Source organism: Leptonotus elevatus, chromosome 11 (assembly GCF_054856555.1).
Source record: "Leptonotus elevatus isolate MCC_2025b chromosome 11, RoL_Lele_1.0, whole genome shotgun sequence".
Lineage (NCBI taxonomy): Eukaryota > Metazoa > Chordata > Actinopteri > Syngnathiformes > Syngnathidae > Leptonotus > Leptonotus elevatus.
In genome coordinates this window covers 6,532,239-6,554,439 of record NC_141249.1, presented here as the reverse complement: position 1 = coordinate 6,554,439, position 22,201 = coordinate 6,532,239, and the positions used below count along the sequence as shown (strand labels likewise).

The 22,201-nt window shown below is 38.8% G+C and overlaps 1 protein-coding gene across 3 annotated transcripts; it reads left to right on the top strand.

Moving 5' to 3' along the window:
- Positions 1 to 1,242: 1,242 nt before the first annotated feature.
- myo1f (myosin IF) lies at positions 1,243 to 19,816 on the top strand. 3 transcript variants are annotated; one of them, XM_086089614.1, is made up of 29 exons: positions 1,243 to 1,444; positions 1,558 to 1,669; positions 3,566 to 3,694; positions 5,136 to 5,225; positions 5,310 to 5,404; positions 5,482 to 5,569; positions 5,663 to 5,752; positions 8,159 to 8,290; positions 8,407 to 8,541; positions 9,345 to 9,477; positions 11,198 to 11,394; positions 11,491 to 11,571; positions 11,648 to 11,734; positions 11,935 to 12,021; positions 12,168 to 12,335; positions 13,628 to 13,713; positions 13,812 to 13,893; positions 13,970 to 14,076; positions 14,160 to 14,258; positions 15,119 to 15,263; positions 15,403 to 15,517; positions 15,589 to 15,758; positions 15,896 to 16,041; positions 16,938 to 17,084; positions 17,161 to 17,309; positions 17,378 to 17,440; positions 18,554 to 18,755; positions 18,824 to 18,984; positions 19,280 to 19,816. In XM_086089614.1, the coding sequence occupies exons 2-29, from the start codon at positions 1,667 to 1,669 to the stop codon at positions 19,354 to 19,356; spliced, it is 3,264 nt and encodes a 1,087-aa protein (XP_085945740.1). In that variant the 5' UTR covers positions 1,243 to 1,444; positions 1,558 to 1,666; the 3' UTR covers positions 19,357 to 19,816. The 3 variants fall into 3 exon arrangements, with proteins under 3 accessions (XP_085945740.1, XP_085945741.1, XP_085945742.1); XM_086089615.1 differs by lacking the exon at positions 1,558 to 1,669; XM_086089616.1 differs by lacking the exons at positions 1,243 to 1,444; positions 1,558 to 1,669; positions 3,566 to 3,694 and having other exon boundaries at positions 5,137 to 5,225; positions 5,462 to 5,569.
- Positions 19,817 to 22,201: the final 2,385 nt, after the last annotated feature.

Below are 22,201 nucleotides of genomic sequence, written 5' to 3'. Positions count from 1 at the left end.
TGAATTATTCATATGCATGTAAAAAAAAAATCTATGAAGTATGTGCCCTTAAAAACATTCTGAGATCCATAAAAATATTTTGATATGGCGCCTCCATCACGCCACTACCTACCCAATAAGTGTTACATTTGTACGTAGGTTTTTCATCTTAACATCAGTGGTGGAGCTATGTGGTGGCCAGGGGGGGCCATGGGCACCCCACATATATAAGGAAAATTAGGATACGTGTTACTTTTCCTGCCATTTTCACATTTCACAGTATCCTTAAATGCCTTGATACTCTGCCACAATTGATTTGTCACATATTTATATTGTATATATTTAAATTGCATTTGTATTCATAGACAAACATTCAATTGTTCTGAATGCAAACTCTAACATAATCTGTCCTTAGAGAAGAACATTTCAATGTCAATCAAAATCACTACTTTCACACCACGCAAACAAATAACATGGCTGAGAAGTCATTGTTTTTCATACCATCCACAGTCATGGGTTGATGAAATAAAATGCACACATCTACCAATCTTGCCCAACACATTCATAATACAAAATGGAACAATCCAAAGTTGTTGTTTTTTAAATGGCATTTAGAATTTTTAAGAATTTTGTGTCTTTGTGATTTATAGATATAATTAAAATCAATGGGCCATTAATTCATTCACTCCCAGCCATTTTCACTGAAGCAACCCACTTTGCTCCCGGCTGTTTTGCTGGATTTTGACAGATTTTGCTAGGCCCACAGAATATTGTGTTCTGTTGCTATAAAAACATGGAACCTACCAAAAGAATGAGTAGAGTCCCTTCTTTCATCAGGAAAAAATATATACTTGCATCTGTTTTCATTTTGCAGCAATTAGCATTAGAATATAGTTAAGTTCATCATTATTTACATTCCTGTTGAAAACACTGTCAAAAAGAGCTTGTTGCAACATGGCCTTGGTTGATCTCTTATACTCTGCTGCCACCTTCAGTTTTTTTGTAATAACTACCATTGCTTTAAGCCACCTCTTCATGTCAGAAGCTGCATCAAAGCCTTCTGTTTGCCCTTGCATAAAAAAAAAAAACATGGGAAAAAAAACGTATAAATAAATTTTTGGGAGTGAAGGACAAAGTATTTAAAAACAAAACTTATTTACACGTTTTTGGGTTTGAATGAGATAATCGGCCATGTAAAACGGCTCTGATTGGATGTTAGCGAGCAAATGCTAACATCCCTGCACTGCCACACAGTCCTTTGAGAACCTGCACCAGTTAATTTGCCGATGACACAAACATGAAGTAATCACAGCCTGGGCGGAGCTGGCCTCACACAACTCAAACATCATCATTTCACGGGATTCAAAGATAAGTATACTTCCTGGACTAACGATTTTGCAGGCCGTGTTTAGCCGATGATTTGCTGTGTGACACAAATGGAGAAGTCCCAACTTTCGCTAGTGTGGTAAGTGTGCGCAATGCCGTGAGCGTGTCGCCCTCGAGCAGTTCTTGTTTTCCGTACAGCATCTGCGGCTGTATGAGGAACAAGCTTTCAAAGCTCCACTGGATGTCTTGTAGTCGGAAGGCGCCTCTGACCTTTCTTGCTGTCTGATGGCCGTCTGATATTTTTCACCCACCGGGGAGTGTGCGCCTGACTGAAGTAGGACAAGAGAAGCCCACTGGGACAATGGTAGTGTACCCCACATTGCCATGATGAGCACTTCCGCATTTTTTTTTACACACTTCTAATCTCATTCACAATCATTTTATTGTTTTTTTGATAAGTCTTGAGTGAGTGGCAGATTTAGTCAAACAGTGGAGTCAAGTTTCCTCTTTTAAATGGTTGGCTTTATGCTTGTTGAATATTCTGGTTACGTCTCATTTGGAATCAAATTTAAAGTCAGATTTGAAAACTTTCTGGAATTAGACATGAATAGTTCAAAATGAAAATGTTGAACATGAACATGGAACAACAATTAATTGTTCTGCCTGGCATCAATATATGAACAAATAAATATTTGTAACCAATAATAAATAGACGTTTTTGTTTGTTTATTTATTTATTTTACAAATTTTCAGAGGTACTTTTCAGGTAATTTTCCTCAATATTTACTATTGTCGAGACTACATACCACAAACTTTTTTTCAAGAACCTTCAGTATCTAACCTAACTAACTTGTCATATATGTCATGCATGGCTAAATGCTCAAGTGTCAAGTTATTTGTGCTTTGTGCACAAACAGTGAGAGAGGCAGGAAGACAATTTGTTGAAAATATCAGCCAAGTTTCACAGGAAGCTGCAATGAGGTGTCAGAGAGGGAAGTGGGGGAAGTGGAAGGCGAGTGCGGCCTGCAGTTTCTGGCACAACACTTCCTCATACTCATGTCTTCACTAAGTGTCCATATAGTATCTTAAGTCTTTTCATGGCAGGACTGTATTTATAAAACAAATGAAAACAAGAGTGGAGTGAAAGAAATTATGCAGATTAATGTGACTTGAGGGCATCCATAGTCATTATTAATGACTTTATATTAGGGGTGTCAAAATTAGTGAGTTAATTCATAGTTCCTTTAACGGCATTAATGTTTTAGTTAGTTACAACGCAGCAGACACGTCCGCCAAAATGTAGCCGTGATAAATGGAATATTAATGCATATATTTGTGGAGACTGCGGTCAAGTTGTATTTTACAATTAAAAAAAATTGCAGAATTTCACAAGTCACTTCAAGTTTAAGATTAGATAGCCCTTAATATGGAAATGCACTGAGCTGTCATCAATATCTTACAAATGCATGTATGCCATCTAGTGGCAGAAAAATGACCTCAACACAAATCAATATGACGCTCATTTTTTACAGTACAGTACAGTACATCTTTTTAATTTTAACTCAATTTATGAATTTTTGTGACATTACTGTATCAATGACTAAAAGATGCAGCCATATTTCTATTATAGTTTAACATTTTTGTCCACCTTTATGTTAAGAGTATAAATACTTAGACAGAAAAATTATTGTACATTTTATTGTACATTTAGAACAGAAATGAAATTTGTGATTAATTGTGAGTTAACTATTGAAGTAATGCGATTAATTCCAATTAAAAAAAAAAAATGAATCGCCTGACACTCCTACTTTATATCTCTAAAAACAAAGTCCGTAAAGCTTCAGTGTTGAAGGCAAAGGTGAGGTTGAATAAGGCGATCCTGACAGAAACTCAAACTGAAAAACTGCTGAGTGGGACAGTTGCCAGTATCATGCAGGAAATTATGAGTGGTACATTTTTGAAGCATCATCCAGCCTAAAGTGGGCTTAAAAACATGCTTTAGATTGTTTAGGTATATCATATAATTTATGCACTTTTGTTTTTATAATCACTGTTGTGCACTTGCAACTGCATATATTTGGACCAAGGATGTATTGTACAACGACATACACATGTACAATTCATTTGAAGCAACTAAATATTGTATTTATTTTTTTAAATGACACATGCTTAATGCTTAAACTTTGCACTTGCAATTAGTTAATTTTTTTGTAAATCTGAATATTCGAATTTGTGTTTGCTTGTGTGTTCCCTGGTTCAGGCAAAGTACCACTGGCAGAGTCAAAATGTGAAGCAAAGTGGAGTGGACGACATGGTCCTGTTGTCCAAGATCACAGAGGACGCCATTGTGGAGAACCTCAAGAAAAGATACATGGACGACTACATTTTTGTATCCTTACTTATATGCACGATAACAGTGCTCTTGGAGAGGTGAGAACATTCTCACTTGTTGAAAGCAAGATCACACACAAGCTTAGGTTTTTTATTTAAATAATATAACTGTATGCTATACAAATCACTTGATGTCATTTTTCAAAACAATTGTTAATGTGAATATTGTTTTTTATTCATGTATTTGTATGGACGTCACATGAATCACTCACTGTTAAGCCTGTGGGTGAACATGTTGACATACAGTGAATTATGGATTAATACTAAAACTATCCAAACTCCGCCATGCCTCCTGTTCTGTTAGCAGAGGTGGCAAATCCAGGTCCAGAAAGTAAAAACCCTGCCACCGTTTGGCTTTAGCCCTAGCAGCTCCCCTAGCTAGCAGCTCCCCTAGCTAGCAGCTCCCCTAGCTAGCAGCTCCCCTAGCTCCCATGGTCCTCGTTTACCTATGTTGGAAATAATTTCTTTGATTTATGCGTGTTCAAATAAAATTCAAAGTTGAAGTCTTGTGGAGAAGTTTGGCAGCTTTATTTCAGAGTCTGAAAGACATCTTTAGAACCTGCCTCAAACAGCTCTGGTCCAAAAGTGTAACATTCTCAAAATACACTCACTCATTCATACAAAAACAGTTCCCTCCCCCTTTATCGACAAAGAAGTACCTTTTGCCCCTACAGACATCAAGCAACCCATGTGGCATTTCAATCAAAGACAAGAGTCTTCGAGTCTAGACACCCCCCTGTCATCTTGTTCTGTCAGCAGAGTGAAATACACTACTTGATAATCTTACTTCAGTTCCTATCTTAATCCACTCAAGATGTGGGTAAACAATTGGCCCCCGGCGCCTTCTCGCACAAGGGATTTTTATGGACCGACCTCTGATTGCATTTACAGACATCCCCTCATTTAGATTGAATCAGAAACCTTACTTCAATTGAGGGAAAAGAACAAAGACTATAGATTAACTAACATATGGGGAACAGTTGTAACATCTCTAGCTAAAATCAAAAACACTTTGAAAAATATAAATTGAAACAGAAAAACAATGTTAATAATCTAACATCTGCTAGGGAGCTAGCTAACTAGCTAGCTAGCACCAGGGGCTAAAACCAAACTGTAATAGGGATTTTTACTTTCTGGACCTGTATTTGCGTCATCTGTCTATCGGATAGGTTGTGACTTGGGGAAGGCTCTTTCAGGGACCAATAAAGTAATCCTATCTGAATCACCCATCCATTTTCTACAGCAATTATCCTCATTAGGGTCGCAAGTGAATTGGAGCCTATCAATTGCAGTTGGCAGTCAATTGCAGGGCACATATAGACAAACAAGTAACCAGCAAAAAATGGATTGGTGGATTTTATTTGACCTGAGTAGCCCTGCCAACAAATGCATAATGACTTCTCTCAATGTGATTTTTGCTTCTTAACGATGCTGCACAGACTTACATTGGGCCAGTGTTGATATCAATAAACCCATTCAAACAGATGCCCTATTTCTCTGACAGAGAAATTGAACTCTACCAAGGAGCTGTGAGTTGGCTTCTTTTATATTTTGTTACTAAAAATATAAAATGTATTCTACCTGAACTCGCTATTGTTCGTGTGTACTTTTAGGCCCAGTATGAGAATCCACCCCACATCTACGCCTTGACTGACAACACGTACAGAAACATGATGATCGAAGGAGAAAATCAATGTGTTATTATCAGGTGACCTACGTCAAGTTTTTTTTTCTTTGCGTGTTTTTGTTACACCCTTATTATTAGTTCACTATGTGTTGTGTTAGCGGTGAAAGCGGTGCGGGAAAGACCGTGGCCGCCAAGTACATCATGGGCTACATCTCCAAAGTATCAGGAGGAGGATCAAAAGTTCAGGTAGGCACATGGACGTAAATTTGGCATGTTCTCATTTTTGTAGCATGTCACGTGTGCTTATCTAAGTGTAATAATTGTCTCATTGTGTTAAAGCATGTAAAAGACATCATCCTGCAGTCCAATCCTCTTCTAGAAGCCTTTGGTAACGCTAAAACTGTCCGCAACAACAATTCTAGCCGCTTTGTGAGTAAAATTGTCGCTTTCTTCATGATATTTACTACTGTATTATTTTTCTCATGCTGTCCTGTCCTGGGGTTCGGAATGGCTGGGCTACCGCACTCGCACATTGTCACATGGGATAGGCTGAGCTGGGTGTGGATGGGTGGTCAACACAGTATAAGAATATAAACCATTTTGGACAGATTAGACCTTCTTCCGCATCCAGCAGAAAAGGCACCTCAGCTATATACTTGCTCTGTCGGTGAATGTTCCCATCAGAACTTTACAATTGGCGGGCTGACAAATAGCTTATTGTCATGGTGTTATAATCTCTGTTAAGCAATGGATATTGCACATGTAGACAGATAAAATACTAACAGGAATATATTCTTTATCCTCTGCGAAGAATCCACCTCAACTTTATTTATAGAGCACTCTAAAAACAACCATAGTTGTTGTGCTGTACAAAAAGTATAAAAACAAAGAAAATAATAAATGAATAACATCTTATGCTGCGTCGAAAGCCATAGAATAAAAATGTGTTTTTTTTGCAGGAATTTGGCAACACTTTTTAATTTCCTCTCCATCTATGCATGAGTGCTATTTTTGTTATTAAAAACACAGGAGGAGTCATCATATTCTAACCTAACAGACAGAAAACCCGTAAACAAAAAGCATACTTGTAGCAAACATGACATCACATTGCTTCCTGTTGGCTCCCATACACTATGTGCACACATACAGCAATATGTATGCTGGTTTATTCGCATCAGGTAAATGCAGGAAGTGCTTAGCGCACACTTACTTGCATGCTTGGTGCAACTTTCACTGACAAGATGTATCTACAGTAGGTATGAATTTGCTTAATCTAGCATTCATACAAGAGCTACAAGAAGTTTTTGGTCATGACTAGTCATAAAAAGTTTAACATTTTAAGTGTGTTATTAAATTAAGTCTAGTTTATGCATCATTTAAAAGTGATCTTCAAAGAATTTCTCTTGTATAATATTGAAACACTCATACATACTGCTAAAATGACCTCATACATACTATTAGAATGCTCTGACACAATACTAAAATGGTCTCATACACTACTGAAATGCTTTCATACACACGACTGAAATGCTCCCATACACAGTATTACTGAATTGCTCTCATACACATTACTGAAATGCTATCATACACTACAGAAATGCCCTCATAGCCATACCTGAATTTCTCCCATATAACTGAAATGCTGCCAGTCACTACTGAAATACTCTCATTAACATGAATGAATTGCTCTCATATTTGCTGCACTGCTCTCATACACACTACTGAAATGCTCTCATTCCCATCTGAATTGCTCCCATATACAGTATTACTGAATTCCACTCACACACACTGCTGAAATGCTGTCATACACACCGCTGAATTGCTCTCATATAACTGAAGTACCCCCAGTCACTACTGAAATGCTCTCATATATACTCCTGACAGGCTCTCTCATTCACTAGTGAGATGCTCTCATACATTGCTCAACTGCTCTCATACACACTAAATGTGTGAAATGTTCTCATACATTACTGAAATGCTATGATACACATGACTGCATTGTTTTCATATGTTACTGAAATGCCCTCATGCCCTATTAAAATTATTTCATTTTACTACTGAAGTGTTCTCATGCTCTAGTGAAATACTCTCATACAATTACTGAATTGCTCTCATACATTACTCAAATGTTTTCCTACACTACTGAAATGCTCTGATACACTACTAAAATAATTTATACACACCACTTAAACACTCTCATTTACTACTAGAACAATCTCATACAAATTACTGAAACACTCATATCGTACTGAAATTGTCTCACACGCACTAGTTAAACTAGTAAAACAATCTCATACACATTAAGCTACTGAAACACTCTCTTTTACACTACTAGAACAACCTCAACCACATAACTGAAACACACTCATTCCTTAGTGAAAGGGTTTTACATGGGAGCGTTTTAGTCGTGTACTCATATGAGCAAAATAAATAAATAAATAAGGAGTGTGTATGAGAGCATTTCAATAATGTCTTCAGTAAACACATTTGTATTCTTTAGCTTTTGATCCTGCATTGTTTTAGTATTTTATTGTATCCACTCTCTTTATGTTATTCATTTATTCTATTCATCTATAATCAATCAATATTTATCTATTCATTTTAACTGTTGTTTTTATACACCAGCTTATTGGATAGTTGTTTACAATGTGCGCTGTGAATAAAGTTGCGTTGAGTTGAGCATTTATGAGACCGTTTCGGTAGTATGTGAGAGGTAATCCTGAATTACGTCCCTCACGGGCATTCCTATTCTTGCCATCTTATCTTGTTCATTGCAATATTTGCATAGGCAAAATATCTGACTGAGCCTTTTGTCCTGTGTCATGCATCTGACAGGGGAAATACTTTGAGATTCAGTTCAGCAGGGGGGGAGAGCCTGACGGGGGCAAAATCTCCAACTTTCTGCTGGAGAAGTCAAGGGTGGTGAGCCAGAATGACAGCGAAAGAAACTTCCACATTTATTATCAGGTCGGTTGAAGGGCATGTATGATCACATGAAGTCACATGTTCCCATGCATTCACACAGCCTCTTTCCTTTGCTAATAAAATATGAATTAGTTGTCCCTTGCACTGCCGTCTTCCAGCTGATAGAGGGCGCTACTGCTCAGCAAAAGGAGGCCCTGGGCATCATGACCCCGGACTACTACTTCTACCTTAACCAGTCTGGAACCTATCAAGTGGATGGAACCAATGACAGCAAAGACTTCCATGAGACAATGGTACATAGTCTACACCCAATGTATTTAACACATACAGAGGGGCTAATTAGGGAAAACAATATCAGAAGAATTTGATTTATTTTTCAATGCTTTTAATTTGCTTGTACTTGGAATCCTCTGTCGTAGCACATTAATATAACCATAAGAGAGTGCTAGAGCTATTTCTGCTTTTTGGAAGGTATTGCACAATCTGAGATAGGGCTGGCTGCTTGCAGTTTCACTTTCCATCTAACTTAGCTATTTATTATTTGAAAAGTTATTCTGCCAAGTTATTAATTTTGGACATGAATAGATTCAAAATGAAAATCAATATAAAGTAAAGAACAAAAAAAAATATTGTATTTTTTTTTTTACATTTTTAAATTTTATTTATTTATTTATTTGCGCTGCACATGAAAGTGAGCCCCTGCTTCCCTTTACCGCATGTGCCTGATTTAATTTTTACACACATTACTAAAATTTTAGATAATTTGAATGCGAAGTGACTATATTAGGAGACTACAAAATGATGTCAATGTGTATTGAATACCCTGCGTTAAGACATTTGAAAAAATATATAGATATGTATCACAGATGTAATATTTTTGATGCTACTCTTGGTTGCATATTTAATTTAAGTACTGTTTATTGTCTATTGAGAACTGATTTCATTAGAGATAAGCATTGTTATCGTTGTGAAGGCATCTCTTGTATTGGATCTTAATAGAATGTGCTTGTGTACATAGACCAAGATGGCCGGTGCTGATGCTAATAGATAACAAGGCCCCAAAGTGGCTCCCTCATTATTTGTGTGTGGTCTCCAGGAAGCTATGCAGGTGATTGGGATCCCAGGTGACATCCGGGCCCAGGTGCTGCAGATTGTCGCCGGCATCCTCCACCTGGGGAACATCAGTTTCATAGAGGCCGGGAATTACGGGCAGGTGGAGAGCATTGATTGTGAGTGGCGTTCAGCAACACACTGTACCTACGCACACACGCACCTGCTCATGCATCATGCATGCAAGTGCACATGTACTCCCACAGGAAATACAGTAGATAATTGGCTTGTTTATCCCTCAGAGGGATGTGAGTAAATAAGAACACACCAGCATTTGTTTGTCTATGGTTGTTGTGAAGGGTGAACGAGTGATTAGCATGTCAGTTGTCTAACAGTTATGAACTATAAACTTATTGCAGCAGTGTTACAGTACAAGAGAGGACTGGTCTTGATTTACACAACATTCCAAGTGAGATGCTGAATATGATCTTGGCGAGATATGTTGTTGTGCAACAATAACAATGAATAGCAAAAAATAATAATGTTTGAATCTGATACTTAATTCTTAGGTACTGATTAACAAAAAGGGCTATCAATTTGATACACACTTCTGAAATAACAAATTTACTCAAAGTACCTTGAATGACATGTTAGTATTTATTCATCTGTGTGAAGACTCTCAGATAGTTTCTAAAATTTGAGTGAAAAATAATCAAACAAAAAGTTGGGGGGGGATTTATTTTATAAATAAATGTATAAAAAATAAATAATAATAAATAAATATAATGCAGTAGACAGTTTAGAGTTGGAACGGTTTGATTCAGTCAAAAATGTAGAAAATAAAGGAGAAAACAAATTAGTCATAATTTTTGGCTTTTATTTTGAAGTGCGGAATAAAAATTTGCATTTATTAAAAAACAATAAAATAATACTACAGTCAACACACTGTCAAAATACAGATATGCATTATAGAAAATAAAAAAACAGTATTTTACTGTATCATCACTAATCAAAAATACAGTAATTAACTTGATACGAGTTTACAGTATTATACTGTAGAACAGGGGTGTCCAAACTTTTTCATTTTAGGGCCACATACAGAAAATCGGAAGGGCCACAAAATGTTATGAAGAGAAATTGTAAGTCCTAGAAAAAAAATACAAATAATTTATGTGGGATTTTGCATATCTAGAAAAATGCTACAGTATATAAGCCAATTTATCTATAATAGTGGCACCTATTTTTTCCAACACCCTCCCTTTTTACTTTGACCATCTCAAAACATTTTTGTTATTATTTCTTTTATTTGAACAGTGTCAAATGCCATTTCTAGTATATGTCGTGGGCCACTAAAAAATGGATGGCGGGCTGTAGAGGATACATGCAGTAGAAAATGACAATATTTACTGGATCACAGCTGCCAGTAAAATACTGTAATTTTTACAGTGACAAGTTTTGCAGCAACTGTCAACAATGATTTTAGCGAGGATTAAAACTGATGAATAACATAGTTTCAGAAAAAAAAGCACCTCATTAGAAACATTTATGTTTTTTACATTACTGTGGGATGGATGAAAATAAGTCCTTACTTCAGACTCCGTTGACTGGAAGTTGCTCTTGAAGGGTGTAGTTTGGGCATATTTGGGGCTCGAATCTCGGTTTTGCTTTTCCTGTGCGGAGTTTGCAAGTACTCAAGCTTCCTTCCAGATACCTCACACACGCGTTAGGTCATTTTGAACTCTCCATAAGTACAGGTGTGAATCCAGTCCAAAATGTCAGCTGGCATTAGCTCCACCTCAAGTGCTAATGAGGTCACTCACTGCAAATTTAAAATCCTTTGGTCACGTCCCCTCCACATTTATAGTGTAAATGCCTTTCTTCTCTTTGCTTTCCCTGCAGTGCTGACTTTCCCAGCCTACCTGCTTGCCGTCGACCCGAACCGTCTGCAGGAGAAGCTGACCAGCCGTAAAATGGATTCAAAGTGGGGAGGGAAGTCAGAGTCCATCAACGTGACTCTGAATCAGGAGCAGGCCAACTACACAAGAGACGCCCTGGCCAAAGCACTCTATGCACGCGTCTTTGACTACCTGGTGGAGGTCGTCATAACAGCATCAACTACAGACTGAATGAGAATTATTTTGATTCACTTTATATCTTATTTATGTCTTCTTTCTGTTGTCTGCCCTGTACAGGCCATCAATAAAGCCATCCAAAAACCGCATGAAGAATTTAGCATTGGTGTACTTGATATTTATGGATTTGAGATTTTCCAGGTAAATACCAACTTCCTGTGAAGTATGACAAACCTTCATTTCAATAATGACTTATCGGTTTTGTTTTCCTCTTCAGAGAAACGGATTCGAACAATTCTGTATCAACTTTGTCAATGAGAAACTGCAACAAATCTTCATTGAATTGACTCTGAAGGCAGAGCAGGTGGGGAGCATACTGCTGTTGATGTCATGTGACATGATGACATATGTCGTGGAAATGATGCCAAGGCGTCACCCAAAGATCATAGTGCTGATTTGAGATTACAATCTGATTATTTTACTATCTTCAAAATGAGAAATTTGCTTAGGCAGGCATTTCGGTACGACTAAATTATTCCATCAAATCTTTTTATCACTATACAGGAAGAATATGTTCAAGAAGGCATCAAGTGGACTCCAATTCAATACTTTAACAACAAGATTGTTTGCGACCTTATTGAAAATAAACTGGTAAGATTCTAAAATGATCACTGCTGGATTTAATCCAGTGTTACCAGTAGTTTCATCTTCATCTGGAAAAACAGTGCAACAAGACAAAAAAGGTTTTTCGACCTCAACTCAAGTGTTGTTGCCTGAAACTAATATATTACTTTCAGAACCCTCCAGGTGTGATGAGCGTGTTGGATGATGTGTGTGCCACCATGCATGCCAAAGGCGAGGGCGCAGATGGCACTCTGCTGCAAAAACTGCAGGCCGCCGTGGGAACGCACGAACATTTCAACAGCTGGAACTCAGGCTTTGTTATACATCACTACGCTGGGAAGGTACTTACTGTGACAGGAACCAATTAGACAGACGGAATCGCCAGTAGCAGCAATACCAGTCGTCTATGTCTGTCTGAAAATCAGAATTAGAATCATTTTTATGGGCTAAGTATTTAAAAAGAAAAAAACAAGGAATTTGTCTCCAGTAGTATGAGCTACACTAGTATTGCTCGGTGGGCCGGCCTCTTTTCCTACATTTTACCCCAAGAGACTGGCCCACAATTTAGAGGGACCAGTCCGTACCGGGCTGGGCTGGCGGGCCTAAGTCAAAATGCCAAGGCCAATTTTTGTGCGCCAGTGCAGCCCTGCTACAGGATCCCGACCATTGTTTATTTGAATAAGTGTGAGAACATAAATAGTTATAATGGGCAAAAGGACAATAAGGGGCAAATACAGTACATAACCTAAGATAAAACATTTGAGTAAAATGACGTATATTTTGCGCTTAACAAGGCACATGTATCAAATGCTGTTATCCAACAAGATTAAGGGAGCTAACACTGCACTTGTTCTTACTGTTTCTTACTGCTCTTATTATGAAACCTATTCACACCACTTCCAGTGCACTGCTTAGCAGAATTACGCTAACTTTATGACAGCAACAGTAATCGACTAATCGTGCTTTGTTGCCGTTACAAGTATAACATATATACAATATGCTTTAATGTGGTATTTTGTACAGACAGGGTGTAAAATAGTTGTGTAGCCATTTATTTAATTATTTTCCTTGGTGACTCCCTTGATAACAAAGGTAGGCGGTCAGTGCTATCTATAAATTAATGGCCTGCTAGGCAGGATGGTGTAGCTGGTCCAGTGGGAATTTGCCAAAACATCCACATTACTCACTCTGGGTCAGAGTGAGGGTACCATTAGTGGTGTGGTAACGACCAGTGACAGCTGTGCAAAGGATGAAGCAAGCCATCAAGCACAAACAAAGAGAAAGTTAGGAAGGTGTCAGAATGTTTGTTAGCAAATATTACACATTTAAACTAAAATGGCATTCAGTGCTGTGCAGACCACCACCATGTTTGAAAAGGAGTGACACAAAAAACTGTACTTGTTTTACATTTGATAGTTTAGTTAAGGCCTAGAAGTGTTTTCATACAAATATTTATTACAATTATCATTTTAAAACTGCCTACTGCCTGAAGCCAGGCCGACGCCACAGTAGGAACGCAACTCCGTCACCAACTGACAACCTCATAATATGTTTCTTTAATATTAGTTTTTTTTAAAGAATCAAATGATTTGCAAATGTTAAACAGCTGTTAAAGTCTCTCTTGTTGCCTCAGGTGTCTTATGATATCAACGGTTTCTGTGAGAGAAACCGTGACGTGCTTTTCCCTGACCTTATTGAGCTCATGCAAAGCAGTCATCAGTGAGTGTCTTCCACCAATATACAGTAGCCACACTCACTTCATGGCAACATACAGTTTGGTCAAAAAATGTCATGAATATTGTTTCCGACCTCAACAGTGACTTCATCCGCTATTTGTTCCCTGAAAACCTCAACACAGACAAGAAAAGTAGGCCAACTACAGCAGGATCCAAAATCAAGGTGGGAACACATCTTCCAACCGAAGATGAAGAGTAATCATATTTTTTCAAGGTCTGTTATTTGACTCTTCACGCAGAAACAAGCGAATAACCTGGTGAACACGCTTATGAAGTGTACGCCTCATTACATTCGCTGTATAAAACCCAATGAGACAAAACGACCCAAAGACTGGGAGGAAAGCAGGTTAGCGTCATCACCTGGTCACACACGCACACACAAACCTAACTTTTTTTCTTTTTCTTCTTTTTTTTTTTATGCGTTTTCAGGGTTAAACATCAGGCGGAATACCTCGGACTACGAGAAAACATCCGCGTTCGGAGGGCTGGATTTGCATACCGCAGGGTCTTCACTAAATTCCTGCAAAGGTCTGAAAAAGCCACTTTAGACCAGTTCAGTTCAGTGCACAAAGCATACCAAAATAACATAGTTGTACTGTACCGCTACTTGGCTCCCAATCTAGGGGATGTCAAGTCCCATATTTTTTATATTTTTTCCTAGTGGTGCCGCACTAGTCTAAACACGGCATTTTGATTAATATTATGTTTGTGGATTATGAATTAAGCAACAAAAACTACAAATTTGTATCCATTCCGGGGGCGGCCATTTTGTCACTTGCTGTCAACTAAAAATGACAACACAGTTGCTCAGGGCCAACCAATCACAGCTCAGCTTGTGAATGTCCCATGAACAAACTCAAACAATAGGTGAGCCATGATTGGTCTGAGCCCTGAGCAGCTGTGATGTCATTTTCAGTCAATAGCAAAATGGCCGCCCCCTGAGATGGATAAAAATGGGTGGATTTTGCTGCTTCATTCATATTCCACAAACACAATGTTAATCAGAATACCGTGTTTAGACTAGTGGAGGCGCATTGAACATATTATTGTAAAGAACATTTCTGATGTGACTTATTTTTCAAAGAAAGAAGAAAAACGCTGCATAATGGTCTGTAGTTTTTTGTTTTGTTTTGTTTTTTAACTTCACATTACCTTCTTTTTCTTCATTGGAGGGCTAAGCTTGCCAAGGTGTCACACAATATTTACATAGTTGGCAGCCAGCTTAAGATTTATTGTTGTGATTTGATTTGAACTGACATGTACCGATTGTTTGGAAAGTGTCTACAGTATAATTGATAATACAGAATTTTAATAATGTGCATACAAAAACACAACACACTCCCAGTTTGACTTCTACTGCATGTAATACTGGATGTTTGTGTGTCCAGGTACGCCATCCTGACTGCTGAGACATGGCCACGCTGGAGGGGTCCAGAGCAGCAAGGGGTCCTTCACCTGCTCCGGTCTGTTAACATGGATAATGACCAATACCAGATGGGCCGTACCAAGGTCTTTGTTAAAAACCCAGAATCGGTAATAAGAAATATTGTTGAAATGGATTTTAAGAATTTGTAGTGACGTGTTCGCAGTACTTCCCGTCTGTGTTAGAAGACGGTGAAATTATTTTAAAGAAACCATGGCATGATGAACTTGTACAATGTGTTCTCCTTAGCTATTTCTTCTTGAGGAGATGAGGGAGAGAAAATTTGACACTTTTGCAAGGACTATTCAGAAGGCCTATAGAAGATACATCGCCAGAAAGAAGTATGAGCAGATGAGAGAAGAGGGTAAGTTTCCAAACATTGTGTGGGGACTGTTCAACACATGAACATACTCTTTGTCTATCCTGGTATAACAGCTTCAGACATACTGTACAACTCAAAAGAGCGGAGGAAAAACAGTATCAACCGAAACTTTGTGGGCGACTACCTGGGTCTGGAGCAGAGGCCCGAGCTGAGACAGTTCCTGGCGAAGAGGGAGCGGGTTGACTTTGCAGACTCCGTCAACAAGTTTGATCGAAGATTCAAGGTGCATTTTGGCAATTACATGTGGCCAATATCAAAGTCTCTCCAAATATTAGGAAATACAAGCAGTTACCTGATACTACACTTCCCAGCAGGAAGAGTCTTTTCTCTCTGACTGTGCTAATTTTTCTCACAACCCAGTCCATCAAGAGAGACTTGATCTTGACACCCAAGGGCATCTATCTGATTGGTCGAGAGAAAGTGAAGAAAGGTCCGGAGAAAGGGCAAATAAAGGAAGTGCTGAAACGAAAGCTGGAGTTTGGGAGCATAAATGGCATCTCACTCAGGTAGAGAGAAACGTTGTTGATGTCTTTAAAGACAGCTCACACTCTAAAAACAGTTGGGGCAAAAATAACCCAAATTGAGTCAAAAGGGGACCAACTCAACTTTTTTGGGTTATTCAATTAACCCCAAAATTTGGGTCAGTTCATTTTTGACCCAATTTCGTTGGGATATTTAATCAACCTAAAAAGTTGGGTCAAATGAATAACCCACAAAACAAGCAAAAAATTGGTTGCTTTGTGGATTTTAAAAAAATATAGATTTTTTTTATTTAATAATTGTATTCAATTAATTTGTTTAATAACTCAAAAAGTTGGGTTGGTCCATTTTTGACCCAATTTGGGTTATTTTTGACCCAACCATTGCAGAATTTCACTCAAATTCAACAAAAGTTGCTTTGAACCTTCCAAAAGCATCCATGTTAGGTTCACTGGCGATTCTATATTTTCATTATTTGTGAAAATGAGTGTGAATGGTTGTTCATCTCTATGTACCCTGCAATTAGTTATCAACCAGCGTGTGTGTATACTAAAAAATGTAATAACGGATGAATGATTGAGTACATGTTGTATTATTTTAACATTGTACCATTACCTTCTTTTTACATTTGAAAAGCAGTTACAAATCTTTAAATTGACTTTAAAACATTTCCTTTGAAAGTGTTATGAATTGATTCTAAATTAAAATAAATTGAAAAGTGAAATAAATTTCCCTGCTAGGGTTCCGGAGTTCCTTTGTAGGTGTTCCACTCTATGCATTGTTTTAAGTTAGATTTTTATTTTATTTTTTACCAAGTAGCGCTGCCATAGAAATAACATGTGCAGTGTATTGTTGATATACATTATAATTCTGTCATTGCTTTTAATAATGAAATTCCAATGGCATATGTGTTTGTTTTCAGTACGAGACAGGATGACTTTTTTATTCTGCACGAGACACAATACGACAGTCTGCTGGAGTCCAATTTTAAAACAGAGTTCCTCAGCTTGTTGTCCAAACGCTATGAGGACTTGACCAGGAGAAAGCTGGCTATATCCTTCACTGACAGGTGCAGAGAAAACACACTATGATTTGTTTTACGTGCAAAAAAACGCATACATGAACTGCGCTTGCTCCTCAAACAGACTAGAGTTCAGAGTGAAGAAAGAAGGCTGGGGTGGAGGGGGCTCCAGGGTGGTGATGTTCCAGAATGGAATAGGGGACCAGGCCCAGCTCAAGACTACAGGAAAGACTCTCACCATCACAATAGGGAATGGGCTAGACAAGTCTTCCAGTAAGTGTACTGTGCATAAATAATGGCAAAATAATACCAATAAAATCATTAAATATTTGTTTCATCAGAACCAACAAGGAATGGTGCTCAACAGTCACATGGTAGAGGGCAAAATCACAGAGCCAACAAAGGTAAAGCCCCACTTCAATTTTGTATATAATGAAAAAAGAAATGAGGAAAAAAGTAATATTTAATTGAAAAAACCCAGTTAAGTTGTTTCACTCAGAAATTCTAAGTAAATTTTACAAGGAAAGTTTTGAGTACATTTTACCAGTTTATTTTATTTTTGTATTTACTCAATCATTGAGTAACAAACTCATAACCTTCAACTTGGGAGACAGCCAGTCTACCACCTGAGCCATGCCACCCTTGCTGTTTGCCACTATGCTGCATTGCTGGTGTGTCCAAAATGAGACCAAAAACTGGTCTCTTAAAGGTACAAGGATTCCACCTGACACCATCAATATACTAACACACAGCAAGAGCGGCATGGCTCAGGTGGTAGAGTGGCTGTCTTCCAACTTGAGGGTTGTGGGTTTGTTTCTCAACCCTTGAGTAGTTTTTTTAATATAAACTGATACAAATGTACAAAAAACTCCAAGTAAATACTACTTATTTTTTGTTTTTAACAGTGAACCTCTAAGGCCAAGGCCAAACTCAATCTATTCCGTATATACTTGCAGCTTGTTGCGATTTGCATTAAAAAAAAAATCCATAGGTAATACAAATAAACCTTTCCTGGGTCAAACTTTTACCATCATAAAAACTTTATCATAAGAACGTCATGGCTCACCTGTATTCTGCGTTTGGTCATGTGACGTATGAAGCTGAGCCCTCAGGCACTGTGATGTCATTTTCAGTCGAGAGCAAGTGGCAAAATGGCCGCCCCCTGAGATGGACAAAAACAGGTCTACAGCTTTATCCATATTCCGCACACGCAATATTAATCAGAATTTTTCATGTAATGTTTTTTTTTTGTGTAACCGAGGTTAGGAACCAATGCTGCAGAGTGCTATTTTTCTTATTAAAATGTGTTACAAGATTTTTGTGTGTGTGTTTTTTTCTGGGTCTAGAATGAATTCACATTTCCATTCATTTCAATGGGGAAAGATTATTTGAGATAGGAGAGTTCTGAATTATGATCATTGTCACAGTACAAAATAAACTCATAAATCAAGGCACCACTGTACATAGTTATGTGTTGTTTGGGAGATGAATCATGCGCCTATTCCGCTTTTCCACAGCACACCAAAATGGAGCGACCCAATTCTCCAGAGGTCTCAAACAATCGGATATTATGTATTCCTCACCGCATAAACAAAGCAGACCTCCTCAAACGGCTCTGCCCAAACTGAGATCTCAGAGAGCTCCCAGGATCCCAACCCACAACCACAGTAACCAGGGAAACATGGACTTCCTTAGTGTGCCCGACGAGGGCATGTCAGGGTGAGAAGGCGTACTACAAAATGACACGTCGTTTCAGTGAGTCATGTGCCTCTCTCGTTCTATCACAGGAAACAAAGGAAGCAGAGCATTGGTCAGCGGCCCCCTCCTGCTCCTAAACCTCAGTCTCGCCCTCAGGGGCCCCGCTGTCGGGCCTTGTATCAATACATTGGGCAGGACACTGACGAGATCAGCTTTGAGTTCAATGACGTGTTTGACCTTGTCAAAGAAGGTGAGTGGACCATTAGGATGGAGAGTGGATAAAATATCACTTAGAACAAATTATAATATTCTCCTTTGGGGTGAAAATTCAGGATGAAAGTCAAATTCACTATAAACTCTGCAGATTAACTTCAAAAAGCATTGTAACTTTGAATAGTTGGTCATGTGCATTCTAATGTTTAGAGAAAGTCAAATGAAGTTCACTTATAAATGTTGCAGTACATTTTGGGTTCATCATGACATTTCAACCAAAAGCACAATATCCCCAACTTTTTGTGAGCTATCTGTGTTGTTTCATTGTAAAGATCCATCGGGATGGTGGACTGGCAGAATTCGAGGAAAAGAAGGTCTCTTCCCTGGAAACTACGTGGAAAAGATTTAACCAGGACTGGTTGTCAAGTCAATTTAACCTGGTTGAGTGCTCCGGAGACTGAAGGAGGCATTATATTCCCGACAGTTAAAACACAGACCCTATGACCAAGTGTTAGGTTTCATCTGTGTTATTGTCTCGGACTATCCTGTTTTAAATGACCTAGCAACAAGGTCTTTGACTACTGGCCCATTATTGTTCTATGGACTAAGGTTCAGTTACAGACCATCAAGTAAAATGAGACTAATTGCTGCATTGCATTATGGTGTTAACGCTGTTTACAGCCATACTGTATGTTGGATTCCATTCTTCATGTTTTTATGATGAACAATGGGCATATAACAGTTTAACAATATTATTACATTACTCTATCTTGAGATAAATTAAAGCCTTTGGTACAGAACTGTTGGTAGAGCCTTTGTATTTCTCAATAAAGCAAATATACTTTACTTTTGGATCATTTAACACACCATCCATGTCAATGTGTGTTTTTGTTTTTATATGGAAAATTAAAATACGTTCTTTCTGGTTGCCAGTCGTGGTTTTAATGTAGCTGACATCATATAAGTATATTTAGCAGCAGTTCATTACAAAAGTTGACAAAAGCCTAGTAGTTGGATTTTCTCTGTTCCTTTTGGCCAGGAGTGTCCAAGTCCTGTTTTCCATGTTTCCCTCCTCCAACACACCTGATTCATATGGCCAGGATTGTTATCAGGCCTCTGCAAAACTTGCTGATGAGCTGATCATTTGATTCAGGTGTGTTGTAGGAGGGAGACATCTAAAACAAGATGGATAGGGGCTCTCAAGGATGGACTTGCATCTGCCGCTGCCCCCTGCCCTTCTTGTCGTCTCCTTCCCCCCTCCCTTCTCCCTCCCCGGTACGCCTTCCTTCCCCTCCCCTGGGCCGGGGGCTCCATCCATGGCCCGGGTCTCGGTGCTCCAGGGGCCGGCGGGGGTGGCTGAGGTTTGATGTCGTGCCCGCCCCGCTCCGGTGGGCGTCCTGGCACCTCGGGCGGGACCCAGTATCCGGGGGGCGAGCCCTATCGCCCCGCTGGGCTGGTCCCATATGCCCGCCGGGGTCCCGGTGGGGTGGGTGGGGTCTTGGTGGGCGGGTGCGTCTCCTGCCCCCGCCCGGTTGGGGAGGGCCCCGCTGGTTGCTCCTCTTAACTCACTACACTAGGTTTGCACAATACACTTTTTCATGCATGCCAGATCCACCACACCAGCATCTACCGAAACTCAGACACAATCTGCTTCCTCCTCAGGTCATTGAATCGGTGGAGGCTGGTGTCTGTGGATCTCACTCGGCTTCGTCTGTCCTTCCTTCCTTCCCTCAGTCTTTCCTTCGGTCTCTTGAGGTCTCCCTGATTTTTTATTTTTTTGGGGAGTTTTTGGAATTTAGATGTTTCTTGGGTTGGGGAAGAATTCTGGTGGGTGGCCCGGTGGGTGGTGTCTGGTCGGTGCTGGATTTCACCTTCCTTGGTTTTCTTTGGTCCCCTCGGGTCCCCTCGGGTCTCCTGACGGCGGTGTTCGGTTTAGGTGAACGGTATGGGATTTTTTCTAATAGGTTTTTGGTGAGCTAACAAATACACGCATGCACGCACGCACACACTCACCCACATACAAAAAAAATATATATATATATATGTATATATATATATATATAAAAATAAATAAAGAGCAATGATGATGACATTTCCGAATGAACAATACTGAGCTCTTTAAGAAAAAAAAGAAGAAAAGAAAAAAAGAAGAAGAAAATAAAAATAAATAAGAAAAATAAAAATAAAAAATAAAAAAAAGGATGGACTTGCACCCTTGATTTTGGCCATTTCGTGATGATTTGTTTTCATTTCTTAAGAAAAGTGCATCTTGATTATTACATCAAGTAGAATTTGGACCACAATAGAGAGACTATGTCTCTCGGCTGGTCTGGGAACGCCTTGGGATCCCGTCAGAGGAGCTGGTTGGCTGGGGAGAGGGAAGTCTGTGCTTCCCTGCTCAAGCTGCTGCCCCCGCGACCCGACCCCGGATAAGCGGTAGATGATGGATGGACAAAATTTTGACCTGATTTATCATATCTTGTGATTCATTTCACTTAAATCAAGTTTTTACATTACTACCTTTTCAAACTACACTGTTGTGCTCAATCAATTTATCATTTGAGGAAGCATAATGGATGGGTAGAAAGGAATAGTTCCCTCAAACACATTTCCAACTACAGAAAAGAACAATTGAATTTTTAAGTTGTGTAATCATTATAGTAATACACTATTGTGTAGTGGATGCTGTTCCCTTAATGCAAACAATGCAAGTTAGATTTCCAGCCAGTGCCCCAATATGCATCACAAGCTTGGAGAAATGGGAGGATTGCGTCAGGATGGATGTTGTAAACAAAAACAAAAAATATAAAAGCTGAGTGACATTATTATGTATTCATAAATAACTGTACTAATGTTATACACCGACCTGTACAATAAATGCGTGAGACAAATGGTACTCACACCAGATATTGCCTTATTTCAAGACTAAACTTTGCATTTTTTAAATATATTTTTTATTTTTTTACATTAAACGTTAAGACAAATCGCTATGTAACAGATTGCAAATGTTCTGTCCCAATTATATGAGGAATAGTAAGACAGGCACACACACACATGTCCAAACATAGCACCGGCAGGACCGGTTGATCCTCCTTTCCTCAGAAACAACCTGTACAGAGACGCGCAAGTGCAGCTTTTATTAGTCTCATCTGTACTTTTACTTTATAATTCTTGTCTATCCAGCAAAGAAACCATTCAGAGAGGGTGGCGGTGGAAGTTGGTCCATTCCGTTTGGATAATCTCGTGGCATCATA